Raw genomic sequence first — 14,536 nt, forward strand, 5'->3', positions numbered from 1 at the left:
TTATATCGGCAATTCCCATGTTTCCAACCGCAAATCAGATCCAGCAACTTACCTCTAATTTGCCATATGATGTACAGAAGGCATTTCACTCAGTGGTATTCATTATACACAATGAATGATCTTATATAAATTGGGGGGGGGGGGGGGGCAAACTTATGTAATTTTGTCCTAATATAGACTTTTTTATCAGCATATAATGTTGACAGTATTATATTATAAGTGCTATATGAGTAGTGATTGTGTTAATTTCCAGCTTGTAATTTCATGATTTGATGTTATTATATTGCAGTGTATAAACAAAGATTGCCTGATGTATTAAAATATTGGACCAATAAAGATTGAATTGAAATTGAATAATTTCAAATGGATTGCAACAACAATGCAGTGAATGAAATCCGAATCTCAAAATATTATTCAAGCATAGATGGAAATCTTTGTACATTGACACATAGTAATCCTGTCTCTTATACACATCTAGATGTGTATAAGAGACAGTCCTACACCAGCCTCCCAAATGTATTCACAGCTATCAATTGACTGTAGATCTTCATGGTTGTCCTAAGCAAAATAAAGGTTAAAGGTTATGTAATATACCACATAAAATACTAGGGTCACTATGTGCTAAAAACAAGTGAAAAGATATACATACATACTTACTTGTTACTTGTCTTCCTAGCCGTTTTCTTTCATAGAAAACATATGGTCGTCATTGACTGATTTGCATCAGTTGACATTGCCAGGTATGACCATGATAGAGATCTTACTTTAAAGAAGTGCTCCTCAATTATTCATATATTTATTTTATTTTATTTCACTACAAACATGTTTTGGTAAGAAAAAATTGTTTAGTAAACAAAAATTGATCATGCGCTTACTGGTCCTGGTTTCTTGTGAGGGGACACGGTGAAGTCCGGACAAAACAAAAGATCTGACACAGAGTTAAGCAATGACTGTGCCAATGGTTGCGTTTCCTCATCACTCTGTCAAAAAACAAACAGAAAAAGACAAGAAAATAATTGATGTGAGCTTTACACTAGCACTACAGCTACTGAGTTATCTCCTGAACTAACTAAATGCAGCTAACACTTTTTAAAATTATTGATATCATCCGCCCCCTTAAAGTTTATATAATTATACCTGCATTTTATTTGCAATAATTAAACAAAATTCTAGGGGTAAAATTCAAAGTATACATACTTAAAATCAGAATTTGGGCCCAAGGCACTAGCATTGAAATAACGCAGCTAACACCTTTGAATAGTATTGATACCGCCCACTCCCTTACAGTTTGTATAATTACATAACTGCATTTTATTTGCAATAATTAAACAAAATTCTAGGGGTAAAATTCAAAGTATACAAATTTGGGTCCAAGGCACTAGCATTATGAGTAAGACTCTAAATTGTATATAACAACTGCCCCTCAAAAATAAAATGGAAGAGTCGAGCCATGGCACGAACATCCATTAACTCATTACACAGAGTTGAGTGGAAGGCATCATTTTAGCTACTATTGCATGACTCTTTTTTGAAAAACTTACTGATTGACCAGGTAATGTTGACCAGAAGAACCCTCTCCAGTCTGGATCCTCAAAGATGTACGGTAATATTCTGGTGAGAAGTCGGACACAATTAAGAACGATGTGCTGATCGTTAGGAGATGAACAACCAGACTCTGCTGCTGCAACAAGCTTCTCTACAGCCTGCAAATGAAGTTAAATTACTGTACATAAAACAATAGCAATAGTAATGAACACTAATAAATAATGGAAAACACTAACAATGTATACAGGGAACAGGAAACAAATCTCTGCTGGTTCAATACAATGATATACCATAATAAACTAAAAATTTAGTGTATCATTTTGGTATAAAGTAAAACCTCGAATAGAAGCCCAATGGGCTTTATCTTGAGAAGAAGCCCATCTCGAATTGAAGCTCCCTCTTTAGTTAGCAAAAGTAGCCTCGAAAATAAGGCCATAGCATTGGCCATTTTTTTCGAGATAGTACAGTACATACACTGTACATGAATTTCAAGGAAACAAAAAAAAAACAAAAAAAATTAAAAACATGACTTGGTTTACAGCAGTTTAGGTGATTTAATGCCAGTTAATAAACTGCATGACACAAATTGATGTTACAGTGGCCCTATTTATTGTTTTATAGTAGTAATTCCAAAAATTTACAGCATTCATTTTGAAAAGAGGGCATTTTGAAAAGTTCGCAAAAAAAAAAGAAGAAGCGCAGGGCTTTAGTTTGAGGTTTCATGGTGATTGATTATATCGGCAATTCCCATGTTTCCAACCGCAAATCAGATCCAGCAACTTACCTCTAATTTGCCATATGATGTACAGAAGGCATTTCACTCAGTGGTATTCATTATACCTGTCTCTTATACACATCTAGATGTGTATAAGAGACAGGATATACATACATACTTACTTTATAGACTCTTTTATCAGCATATAATGTTGACAGTACTATATTATAAGTGCTATATGAGTAGTGATTGTGTTAATTTCCAGCTTGTAATTTCATGATTTGATGTTATTATATTGCAGTGTATAAACAAAGATTGCCTGATGTATTAAAATATTGGACCAATAAAGATTGAATTGAAATTGAATAATTTCAAATGGATTGCAACAACAATGCAGTGAATGAAATCCGAATCTCAAAATATTATTCAAGCATAGATGGAAATCTTTGTACATTGACACATAGTAATCAATATACAGTATCACATAGCAATATCAAATTAATAATTATTACCCAATTAAAACCTTTTAAATAAGTATGTTTTGGTCTAACCTTACCAGTCGTAATGAACTGATATTATATTTCAACAGAAAAAAATAACAGTGGCGTAGGTGAGTGGGGGGACGATTCCCTCCCCACCACCAACCCATAAATTTTTCAAAATTACAAATAAAATGGAGCATAAAGAAAATTTATAAGTAAATTTAATTCCGAGAGTGCCAATTCCATCTAAAGGTGCCATAATCATAAATTTTCCTACCACAGCCTTAACCATGATGGGTTGAGATGGTCTACACTCTCCATTGGTAAGTCCCTCCCTGCCCCCCCCCCCTATTTCAAATATCTGGATCGATCACAGTGTTTCAATTAAATTATGATATTTTATCATAATCCTTTTCATACAGTATATTTTTAAATGGAATGATTATTGTACTGTACACACACCTATGGTTAAACATCTAACAAGGAGAACAGCAAATGGAATTGAAATGGGGACCATGATGATATTTTAAAGATCTCTTCGATTCAGGGAACACACAGTGGCTAACACCAGTTTTTTCAAATCAAAGTTTTATTTTTTGAAGGTTTACATGGCGATAATGAATGACAAAATCCTCAAACGTTTGGTACACCATGTCTAAAGTCTTTGTGTATAAATAATATTTATAAATTATAACAATCTGCAATGTTCCAGTGAAGTATTGTCCATGAACTCAGCTGTATGCACACCACAATTAAAGAAAATAAATTTAGCAAAAAGCTTACTTTATTACCATATATTTAATTTACATCCAACATTCAGAAACCCACTCTTAAGAGAATGGAATAATGTAACAATGAAATACTGTACAAAAAAAAAAAATACAGGTAAGACAATATGTTACCTTATAACATAAGGTTGCCAGGTTGGTCGGTGACTCTTCCCTTAATGCCCTGATCTCCGCAGCTGGTATCAGGGCAAAAACATCACTAACACTTGCTACTGAATCGACCCAAAACTGGTCCCAGAATGCATCATCTCCTGCTTCTACAGGCTAGAAAAAAAAAAAAAATCGCAAAAAATTAAAAGGGGACTAAACTTTCCTAACTAACTATTAATTGGACGTAGCTATACTGTACAGTATATCAAGTTGGGCATAAAAATGTGTTGCATCCGAACTTTGACACTGTGAGAAAAACATTCATACACTGCTTTCATTATACCATATTATCGCACTGTCATGGGTCGAAAAAATTAATAAAATTAGTGCAGAACAGAAAAATTGCATTAAATTTTAACATTTACAACAAATAAATGAAATAAAAATAGAAGAAATTACATAAGTTTTGTCATAATGAGTGGGCATATCCAGATTTTGAATCTTTTCTTTTGTACTTTTTTGTGAAACACCTGCGTTCAACTTTTTGTTATCATATATTTATACATTTATGATTGGATGACAACAATACATGAAGAGATCCACATCATCATGGAACTGTAGTAATATGCCCTGAGACCTAGATAGTATTAATAATAAAAAAAAGATCATCCAATTCCAAATAAAAAATATCTCTCCTGAATTGTCTAGGCTAGTCTTCTTTGTTTTCAATGTCACTTACTTACTGATCATCAAAATTTCAAACTATTAATCACAAAGTAAATAGTTATGACACAACTACCGTATGAATGAATGATTATATTTATAATAGTACACATAAATATTATTATTAAAAAGATGAAAATATACTACAAAATACAAATATTAAATATTATTATTTAATAATAATAACTCAAGTTTTTTTTAAATTTTATTTATTATGCAAACAAAAATAATATTTCATTTCCATTGTGGTCCAAAAAGCTTATGTTAGGCCCACGGAAAGATATCAATTAGTAAACATTGACATGGGAAGGTAGTAGGCGTCCAACAGATAGCGCGAGAGACCAATCATCCCACACCAGCTGCAGTGAGCCTAGGCCTAGACACGTCACAGCCAGTGCACTGTCCCGATCGAAATGCCAACTGTTCTCCTGGCGTAGCACATACACATTACCTCCGTATTAAATAAATTTAGGCATGAGTATCACATAGAATAACAAGCAACACTTACTTGAGTTTTTGTTGTAAGTTGGACAACAGCTTTCCGAAAATTTAGCTTAGAATCTGTGCCGCCCATCTTCGGTTCTCAAACAGATTGGTTTGATGATGTTGTAAAAGAAGAGAAAATGTTAAAGGTTAACGATAGAGGGCTCTGTATTCCGAACTTGTTCAACCTTTGAACTTGTTTACGAAATTATACCAAAGAAAGACCGAGAGGCGGTTCTTAGCTTGAATGGACCAATCAGACGTGAGAACTGTGTAAAAACACATGTGCATAAATTACAACGGTCATGAATTAAACCGGCGGGCTACAAATGAGTTATTCAAAAGCAAAGTAGTTTAGTTTTAGGCTAGGCCTTAAATTAGGTTGTTTATCATTTCGTTTAAGTGATAACCGTTTGGATATGAAAGGTAAGATTTACCATTTAAATTTATCTTAAAAATTATTATTTATTAGTGGCAATATAATACATGAGTGCTTACTGCAGCAGTTTTAGGCTAGGCCTGGGCAGTATAGGCTAGGCCTAGACCAGCAACAGTAGTAGTGGATGGATGCGTTGCAACGGTCGTCGTACTGCTACTCAATGACTACTACTACTAGGGCATAGGTTGTGTGTTTTGAAAAACAGCATTACTAACGGTTAGGGGGTTGGTCCACCGAATGGTCCAGGTCCTGGTAATCAAGTAATTCTTTTTATTATTATTATTATATAGGCCTAAGAAGGATATTAATAATTATTGTCAAAAAATCATTCAAAAACTTGTTTTGCCCTTGCAATTAAAATGTGAAATTTTTGTTTCCCCAGGGTCAAACCTGAAGAAGGAAGAGTTTCTTGTGCATATAACCATAAAAATTACCTTTACTTTATAAAATGCCACCAACAAAAAATGTTAATACTAATAGGCCTCTCTCTGTGTTTTTTAGAGTCAAAAAGAAGAATACCGTTACGTCAGCAGAGGTTGTGTTGTCGCCAACAAGGCATCTTATCATTGCCAGATGAGCTGCTTCTTCTTATATTCAAGGGTGTTGCCTGCAAGGATCTACTTAAAATAAGACAAGTATAGTTTGATTTTTTTATACTAAATTGAAAGAGATCTACCAACCTATATTTGCGTCATTACAATTAACCTCAATGTTAATTTTTTTTTAAATATATTGATTATATATTGATGATGATGATGGTAATCAAAATAACGCAAGCAAAGAGTGCCAAACCAATTGGGAAAAAATCCATAGTCAACATCATTTAATTTATTTTATTGTCACAAACTGCGTCAGCAAAAGTTCGCCATAACGCCACAAGTGGTGCCAGTGACCGCTGAACTTGACTGAAAGAGATGATAATGATAATAATAATTTTCAAAAAGATTTTTTTATATATAATTTAAAATAATAAATAATTTCAAATTATTATTTTAAATTGTATTAACAAATGTTGTTAATAATATAATTTAAAATTATAATTTTGAATGATTTTTTTTTTGGCATGGACAAACTGACATTACAAATGAACTTTTTTTTTATAGGTTCATCCACGATTCAAGGAGCTTGTTGATGCCACTCCTAGTTTATGGAAAAATGCAAGTTTTGTTGCTGAATGGCCGTCGACTAATAATTTAAATTTGTTTGAAAGGTAAAATGGAATAATGACGATAATGTACTTTAAATAATTTCACCAAAACCTATTTATTGAATGTTGCAGAAAAAAAAAATGTCTACAGATTTTGGGGTTACTGTACTAATTATTCATAATATAATTAGATCAAAGACATTGGTGGCTGTAGAGTGCTTTAATTTGGAAAATCAGAAAAGTAAAACAAAACATACATCAGCAGGAAAGTAAATTATAATGTGTAGAATGATGTAATCAAGGGATGTATATTATGCATTTGTATACCAAAAATTGGATGAAATTAAACAATAAGTAATATAATTTGGATGATAAATGTTTAGGGGTGTGCAGTGTTTTTAATTAAAGATTTTACATAAAATAGAATCGAAAAAATAAACATTGAATCCAGGGTTGTATATTATGCAATTGTATACCTGAAAATTGAATGAAAATAAACGATAATATAATTTGGATGATACATTTTTAGGAGTGTAAAATGTTCTTTTAGTAAAGATTTTACATATTTCATGACTTATGTTTTAACATTTATTACTACTATTGCTACTATTGTTATAGGGCTGCAAAGCAAGGAAATATAGAGGCATTGATCAAATTAGGGGTAGCATACTTATACTATGAAGGAGGTAAGTGAAGTGTCACTCATTTTCAGACATATCCTTATGATATATTCCATCCCTCAAGCCTCCAATGGAGGGAAGCCATTCTATCCTGTTTTAATGTCACTTCATTCAAATTGCATAGCTCGGTGGTTAAAAAGCTGCTTGCCTTCCAATCCCTGGGTCCTGTAAAATAACAGGTTTTTGTGGATTTTTTTATTCCAACCGAAACAACCCCATTCCCAAAGCCTTACTGTATATAATCAGAGAGATTGGTTCTTTATTATATATACTTTTTTATTCATAGCAGTGACAGACAGTGGGAGGAAGGACACAGAATACAATGGCCAAATGGCAGCCAAGTACTTTCGTAAAGCTGAAATTTGCTCAAATGTTGCATCTACCTTTATGTGGTTGTTCATCCGTCCCCCCTGGAATACTAACGGTGCTTGCTGCAAGGCCTGCGTACTCAATAGTATGCAGAGTTCCTGCCGAAATAACAAGGTGGGTATCATAAATTATTGTCATTATCCATGAGTACCATCCCAAAACTAGCATCTGTGACCAAAAAATGAAAATTAAGTTTTAAATGTTTGTTCTCCACATAATATTGTAAGCTTTAAAATTATGGTAATTTACTGGAATCGACTTATTATTGCCAAAGTTATGAGTAGAAATGGTATAGCTTCTCTGTACAAAAGTATACAATACTGGCACATTTTTATGTTAATTACTTAGTTTAACATATAACGACAGTATGCGGATTTTGTAATGGCATGCCTCATATTTTAAGAGTTATATCAAGATACACCTCAAATTAAATGGTTTAGATAACCTAACTTCCAATTGTACAGAATGATTGTTTTATTTTCTTTTTTTATTTTAAAGAGTAATGATCCATCTGTCTTGATGTGCATCGCAAAAACTTATAGTCTCTCAGAGGAGGAAGAAATGGAGAAAAACGCAAAAATGTGGCTTGAGAAAGCGTATCAAGCCGGCTCTCACGATGCTGCATATTTACTTTGGAAAAACTCACAATCCATTCCGGTAAGTATTAAGTAAAATCACTTTCTAACAATTTAAAAACAAGAGTTTTAACTTAACATGGATGTTGTAATCATTACTTATACCTGTACAATACAATCTTTTTCTATGGTTCCCATTCATGTGTGAATTCTTGATGTGAAGTTTGCATGTTTCATTGTATTTATTTCTCTTTTACAGGGATCTGTTATTAATAATGATCTTCACTCAATTAGGAAACTGCGAGAGATTGCATCAAGTAGATGCTTAGATGCAAAGGTAGTGTTTCACTAAATCTTTATTATGTCAATCATAGGATGAAAATATTTAGGTAATTCATACTGAATGTTGTGTTGACTGTGATATGTGCCTTAAGGAGATACCATTGTCAGTATTGATCGACAATGAAGTAGGAGAACAATTCATTTTACATTTTGCTAATCTATCTTTCAGCTTGAATTATATTCTGCATACTGTAAAGGGTTTTATGGAGGCCTATCATCTCAGCAAGTCACTTCCACTTTAAGGCAATTCTTCCAATCTTCCATCCCAACCAACAATCAGAATCTTTACAGGGTACAGAAATGTCTCAATAATGAGATGAGGTCAGTTGCTCAACTTTCTGTAATATCTTGTTATCTGAGCAGTTTGGGATCGGCCGCTATCACAGGTGCGATTGTTCACTTGTTGGTCATTTACCGTCACTGGCAACTTTTTATCTCATTGTTATTTTGTTGTATATTTGTCTGCGTTAAGTTGAAATAAATTAAAATAAAAATGTCTGGATAATACCTCAGGCATTCAACCGAAAAATGCATTTCTCTTTTAATGAGATCATATTTAGCCAATATTCCCACTAATGGGAGGCCAAAATAGTTTGGTGGATCATGAATGTGACTATCATGAATCTACATTAAAGTAAGTAATTCTGACATTTTAAAGCAAGCTCAACCATGAATGATACAGTAAATGTGTTTTTTCTTCTCAGATATATTCTAGTTGATTGGTTAGTAGAAGTGACAGGGATGAAAGACTATTCTTCATTGACATTACATACGACAATCTCCTGCATCGATCGTTACCTCATGTCACGCAAAATCACACGTGCCGACCTTCAGTTAGTTGGAATTGCAGGCATGGTTGTTTGTGCTAGGTATGTAATGCTGAAAACCTAAAAGATTCAATCTGTTTTTGGGAATACCACTTACACACGCCCTTAACAATTTGCAAAGTAAAGCTGGCATTCACAGCGTCACACGACAGTTGTATAACTTCGCTCCCTGTTAGCGCTTGACGAAGCTACGCTGTCTGCTAAAAGTCGATGGCAGTCTGAATGGTTCGCCATTAACAATGATCCGTGAACGCGAGCCTAGAGGCATTGCGTTCTTTATAGAAACTAATCTAGGTATAATCTACGTGCCTTTTGTAATTATTTGAAATTAGTGCATTTAAGGTTTACTACTTAGTGTTAGGCTCCACTATTCTCCATGTACAGCTTCTTATTTTATCCTTTGACCTTATAGATTACTGGAAAATGATATAATTACAATAAGAGAGGCTGCATGGTTGACTGATGGAACCTATCAGTATGAGGATGTTGTAAGAATGCTGGGAGATATTGTAGCAACACTTCATGGCAATCTACGGGTAAGTGTTTTCACCGTTTGATTGAATTCATAACTTAATTTTATTTTTACACCATATCTTACCATTTGATATCCATCCAGGGAAGCTAGTCATTTAAAATTCTTATTCTTTTTAATATTATTATGGACTGGAGTTTTGTGTGAAACATTTTAATATTGACTTAAATGTGGACTACGCAAACGTTAGCACATTATACCCAATATGCATCATGATCTGGGTTGTGGAATATTTGGAAATGCACATGCATAACTTATTTATAGAGCATTCCTTACATCCACTGAAAGCAAAATCATACCATATGCATATGTAAATGCAAGATATCAAAAAAAAAATTAAAATTACCTATTGAAAAAAATTGGTTTAGATTAAGGTGTTTGCTTTTTTTCTTTCTTATTTAAAATCTTTTTCTCACCAGGTTTTGACTATAGTTGACTATCTCAACCTGCTCTGTTTACTGGTGTCAGCTGACAAAAAAATAAAGGACATGGCTTTATACATCTGTGAGATTTCATTACTCCATTCAGACTTTGGCCCTGCACCACCAGCTAAGATCGCATCATGTGCATTATACCTGGCAAGAATAATATTCAATGCAGGTAATTTGTCTACTTAAAATGTTAAAAATGTGTGATTTGCTTGTTAACAAGATTTTAAATAATATGTTGTTAATGTCATTTGTTTTATTATTATACAAATTATATATTTTCCTTTTAAGAAAGCTACCAATGCAACATACTCTCAAGTTGTTGATGGAATATAATTTACTAAATTGTTATTAATTATTATAAATATTTTTATCATATTATTTCTCAATTATACAGAATACCCCTGGTCATCGACTATGACTCTGTCTACTGGCTTTGATATTAGTGACCTTGAAGAAACCACTCTTAAGATGCATAGAAAATGGTAAGCTTTATAATATTATTATTATTATTATATATGCAAATATCTTTAAACCAAAGAGCATAATCTTACCCAAACATGGTAGTCATCATTTTGATATTTTTTATTTTAGTTTCTCTGAGAGCCCCTTGACGGATCATCGGGAAGTGACACTAGTAGCAGTAAAACAACGCTACGCTTCGAAGGAACTAAGCAGTGTCAGTAGCATTGAGGTATGTTGCTGTTTTCTCCCACCTTCAATTTATCAAGGGTTTTTCTTTTTTTACCCTTTTTTTTAACACTTTTCCCCTAGTTTTTAAGTGTTCAAACAATCTGTTTCTCATTAATCGTTCCCGAGTTTTCATTCAAAAATGCTTTTTGTGTCTTAAAAAATATCAGTTGTACAACATGTAAAAAAACAATTTTTCCTTCCGAGTCTGCATTTTAGATTTTTCTTTCAAGGTCACAAACTTCTGAGCTGTGTGGTATATAAGATATACAAACATGCTTAATTCCTTTTTTCTACTTATCACACTGGTAACTGTAATGTGATTAACAGTTTTACTTTTTTCTTAGTGCATGCCATATGCAGTACTGTGTGACCTCCTTGGTGTCGAATCAAGGACATCAACAGTCGTGAGTCATTCCAAGTTACCCGCCATAGAATCATTCCTTATGTCACCATCATCCAAAAAGAGACCAGCCGATATCAACGACGAAGAGGGAGGAAGTCGTCCGCGGCCGGTGACGCCGACTGCTGTGCTTGGGATGCAGAATAATGCTGCAAACATGGACAATAATCCCAATGACAGTTTCTGTTCGATAAATTCCGGATACGAAGGCGATGAGGAAAGTGAAGGAGAGTTTGATAGCTTTGTCTATGAAGGTAATTATATTTTTTACCTTTAGTTGCCAAAAAACTCGAAATTGTAATAAAAGATAATTAAGGCGAGACTTCTTTTATACTTTGTTTCATGAACATATTCTTTTTAAGATTGTTAGAAGAGGGCGGAAAGAAAAAACAAATAAAATTTTGTTTTATTATTTAGCAAAATAGTTTTGCCAAAAAATCCAGATGGAGGAGAAAATAAGTGTAAACAGTGTCCAGTAATAGGATGGTTAAATGCTTTAAATTATATATAATTACAGTAGGAAGAACGATACATATCTTATTTTTGGAGATTTCAAGGCATCGGCGGGCATAATAAAAATAAAGAAAATCTTTAATTTTTTTCTGAAATTTCCTTTTTTTTTTTCATGATGGTGGGTGCAATAATTGACCAAAAATAAAACAGTTTTATTCAAAGTCATCATTTTGTACTGAATATTAAGATATTCATATACTTGTGCTTTCAGAATTTGCATTGTTAAACGAAAACAAGCAAAGTAGTGAACGTATACGTATGGAGTTCAACCTACAGAGTAAGAATTGTAATTTACCGTCAACAGATGTCAAACCGTGTGTATCTGTACTGTGCAACTCGCCTTCAAAAGTATGTGCTAAAGAACCAAAAGCTAACCATTCCAAAGTAATCGTGCGTGATCCCAACTGCAACTATGAGTCCACGACGTGCACTAAGAAACGCAAAAGCAGGGGGCGTAGTTTTACCATTGGAGGTGGGGGTAAGCTGGGGATGAGGAGGAGCAGACCTGCTCTGTTAAGTGTACATAAAAGAGTGTACCACCTTCGTAACAGTTCTCATCAGCTTGTTGAACCAGAAAGCGGGCCATCAAATGTAAACCGCAAGTCTATGCAACATCTACGAATGTGAGATTTAAGAAATGGAATTTTGTTTTCCCTTCTTTTATACTGCCAGTTTTAAATTTAACCCCAAGGAAAGATGTACAGATTTGCTTTCAAATGTTATATATTGTTTTATACTACAAATTTTGTATGATTTTTGTATCATGCCAAAAATAGAATTCAATTATTATAATTATCATTAATATTTTTATTATAATAATTCTAATAATTATTGTAACTATTCATGTTGTCTTTATTATGATTGTATTACTATATTATGATGATTAATAAGTTCAGCATATGCCTAAATGCAGCTAAATTGTGGCACAAGTTTAATTCAAGATTAGAAATTCAAACTACCAGGCGAGTACAACTAGTAATACAGTTGTATTCTGGAGTTACAATAAAAGATTGTGTTGCCTGGCTGAAATATGCACTTTTCCAAATTTGAATTTGATAGCTTACCTATATTAAACAAATAATGAATGTTAATGAGTGCAATGGGAAGAATATTTCCATGAGTTGAATTATTGACTGTTCCATTCGACGAGGTGGAGTCAAATTGAATGGAACAGTCGATCATTCAACGAATAAAAATATTCTTTCCATTGCACGAATAAAAAACCTTCATTATTTGTTTTATAACACATCTTAAATTGTCCAGCATCTTTTAACCAATCCAAAGATTGTATTAGGCTGAAGTCATGTTGTATCCTAGACGCTGTGCAATGGAGTTGAAAATGCACAGTGGAACTAAATTTCCATGATGAGTGACGAAATAGGGTAAATAACCACTGTCACGCACTACGAAATCCACCAGTCAAATGATAAGAATCTATTTAGGTGTGTTATAAATTTCACTAGCCAAAGTTGAGTGATGGTCAGCTATGAATGCTACTAGCATTAGGCCTAAGACTATAGTAAGGAAAACATTCTGATTGTCCACATAGTAAGGCAAAACCTAAATGTTTGGCCTTATTCTGTAGTCAATCTAATTTGTACAGTTAGTTAATTTTTTTCAATTTAATTTTTAATTTATTTTTATATGATAAAATTTATATTATATTCTTTTATGTTGATTTAAATGTGTCTGTAAATCTGTGAGCTATCTCATAAGGAAAAGAAATTCTGTTTTTGATAGAAAATGTTTTGGATAAAAAAAAATGTAAAACCAGATTTCCAGGTATATTACTTAAGAATCTCAGCATGTTCTTGAAATTTGATCCCTTACAGACTGAGTTTTATAAATCATAATTATTTAAATTCAGTATTTGAATTAATTAATTTTTAAATCTTTTTTTTTTATTATAAAAGTAATAGCATACATTTTCCGAGCCATTTAACCAATATATAAATATAAATGTGTTGATTCAATATATAAATAATATACCCATATATGGACAATGTACTGTATATCCAAATGTGAACTTTCAGTGAATGAAGTATAAACAGAAAGTTTGCAGTAAACTACAGCATTAGGAAACTTAAATCAGGTAAAATGTTCAGTACTTTATGATTTCTTATTCAGTATACTGTAGTATTAAAATGTAATAATATGCTGCCAAAACAAATGCATTCCAAATGTTTAATGTTATGCAAATGTGTATTTGATATTTGATAGACTTTTGTCTACCTCAGAACTGTGTCATGCATGTGGCCCTCTCTCCTATTTGGTACTGTATCTTTGAATTCTGGTCCTCTTAAAATGTAAGTTTTTTTCAATATATTTATTATCGCAGTGAGTTAAAATGTTACTGTAAAAGTATTTGTGACATTTCTTGGATTTTATTTATTATTCTCCGATTGTAAATACAAAAAGTATGCCGATTAAATGACTAAGTTAATCATTTGATGGAATTATTGTGCATTATTATGCCTCAAGTTTGGTAATTTTAAACAAATTGAGCATTATTTAAATATGGACATTTACCTTTTAGGGTGGGTTTCTACTGGATAAGAAAAAATAGTTTTTAGGAACAGTTTCTTGAATAATCAATTTTTGTGGCGGTAAAAACAGGGACCTTAAAAAGAATGAAATTGTGGCCAAAGAACAATTGTTATTTCTCATTGCACAGAGTCCATGATAATTGGGTAAACCACTAACGATAAGAACACTGTTTCCATCTGTACTGTTCATAGTCCTCGTATAATTAAAGTACATACGTG

General features: G+C 32.8%; 2 protein-coding genes across 3 annotated transcripts in view; one reads left to right on the forward strand and one right to left on the reverse strand.

The window, feature by feature from the left end:
* The window catches only part of LOC117117635 (protein HID1-like), a 20,388-nt gene extending 15,380 nt beyond the window's left edge, over positions 1-5,008 (reverse strand). For both annotated transcript variants that reach the window (XM_033262018.1, XM_033262010.1), the window contains exons 1-2: positions 4,852-5,008; positions 3,645-3,794 (exon numbers count right to left, since the gene is read on the reverse strand). In XM_033262018.1, coding sequence (XP_033117909.1) covers positions 3,645-3,794; positions 4,852-4,917 — 216 coding nt within the window. In that variant the 5' untranslated portion in view covers positions 4,918-5,008. The remainder of the gene's footprint in view (positions 1-3,644; positions 3,795-4,851) is intronic.
* A 102-nt stretch (positions 5,009-5,110) lies between these two features.
* Positions 5,111-14,217, forward strand: LOC117117647 (cyclin-F-like). The gene is made up of 15 exons (XM_033262030.1): positions 5,111-5,252; positions 5,767-5,900; positions 6,369-6,475; positions 7,031-7,098; positions 7,379-7,575; positions 7,960-8,118; positions 8,296-8,373; positions 8,548-8,699; positions 9,083-9,247; positions 9,618-9,741; positions 10,157-10,337; positions 10,563-10,650; positions 10,760-10,859; positions 11,203-11,512; positions 11,983-14,217. Exons 1-15 carry the CDS (start codon positions 5,246-5,248, stop codon positions 12,396-12,398), a joined length of 2,286 nt encoding a protein of 761 aa, XP_033117921.1. The 5' UTR covers positions 5,111-5,245; the 3' UTR covers positions 12,399-14,217.
* The last annotated feature ends 319 nt before the right edge of the window (positions 14,218-14,536 follow it).

The sequence above is a fragment of the Anneissia japonica genome, unplaced genomic scaffold (genome assembly GCF_011630105.1).
Source record: "Anneissia japonica isolate Jap-2015-1 unplaced genomic scaffold, ASM1163010v1 scaffold108273_len470852_cov203, whole genome shotgun sequence".
NCBI lineage: Eukaryota > Metazoa > Echinodermata > Crinoidea > Comatulida > Comatulidae > Anneissia > Anneissia japonica.

Excerpts from the sequence above, each read along its gene's own strand:
- LOC117117647 (XM_033262030.1), top strand. Across the intron at positions 9,742-10,156 it reads CACTTCATGGCAATCTACGG|GTTTTGACTATAGTTGACTA; the intron begins GTAAGTGTTTTC and ends TTTTCTCACCAG. Across the intron at positions 10,860-11,202 it reads GCAGTGTCAGTAGCATTGAG|TGCATGCCATATGCAGTACT; the intron begins GTATGTTGCTGT and ends CTTTTTTCTTAG.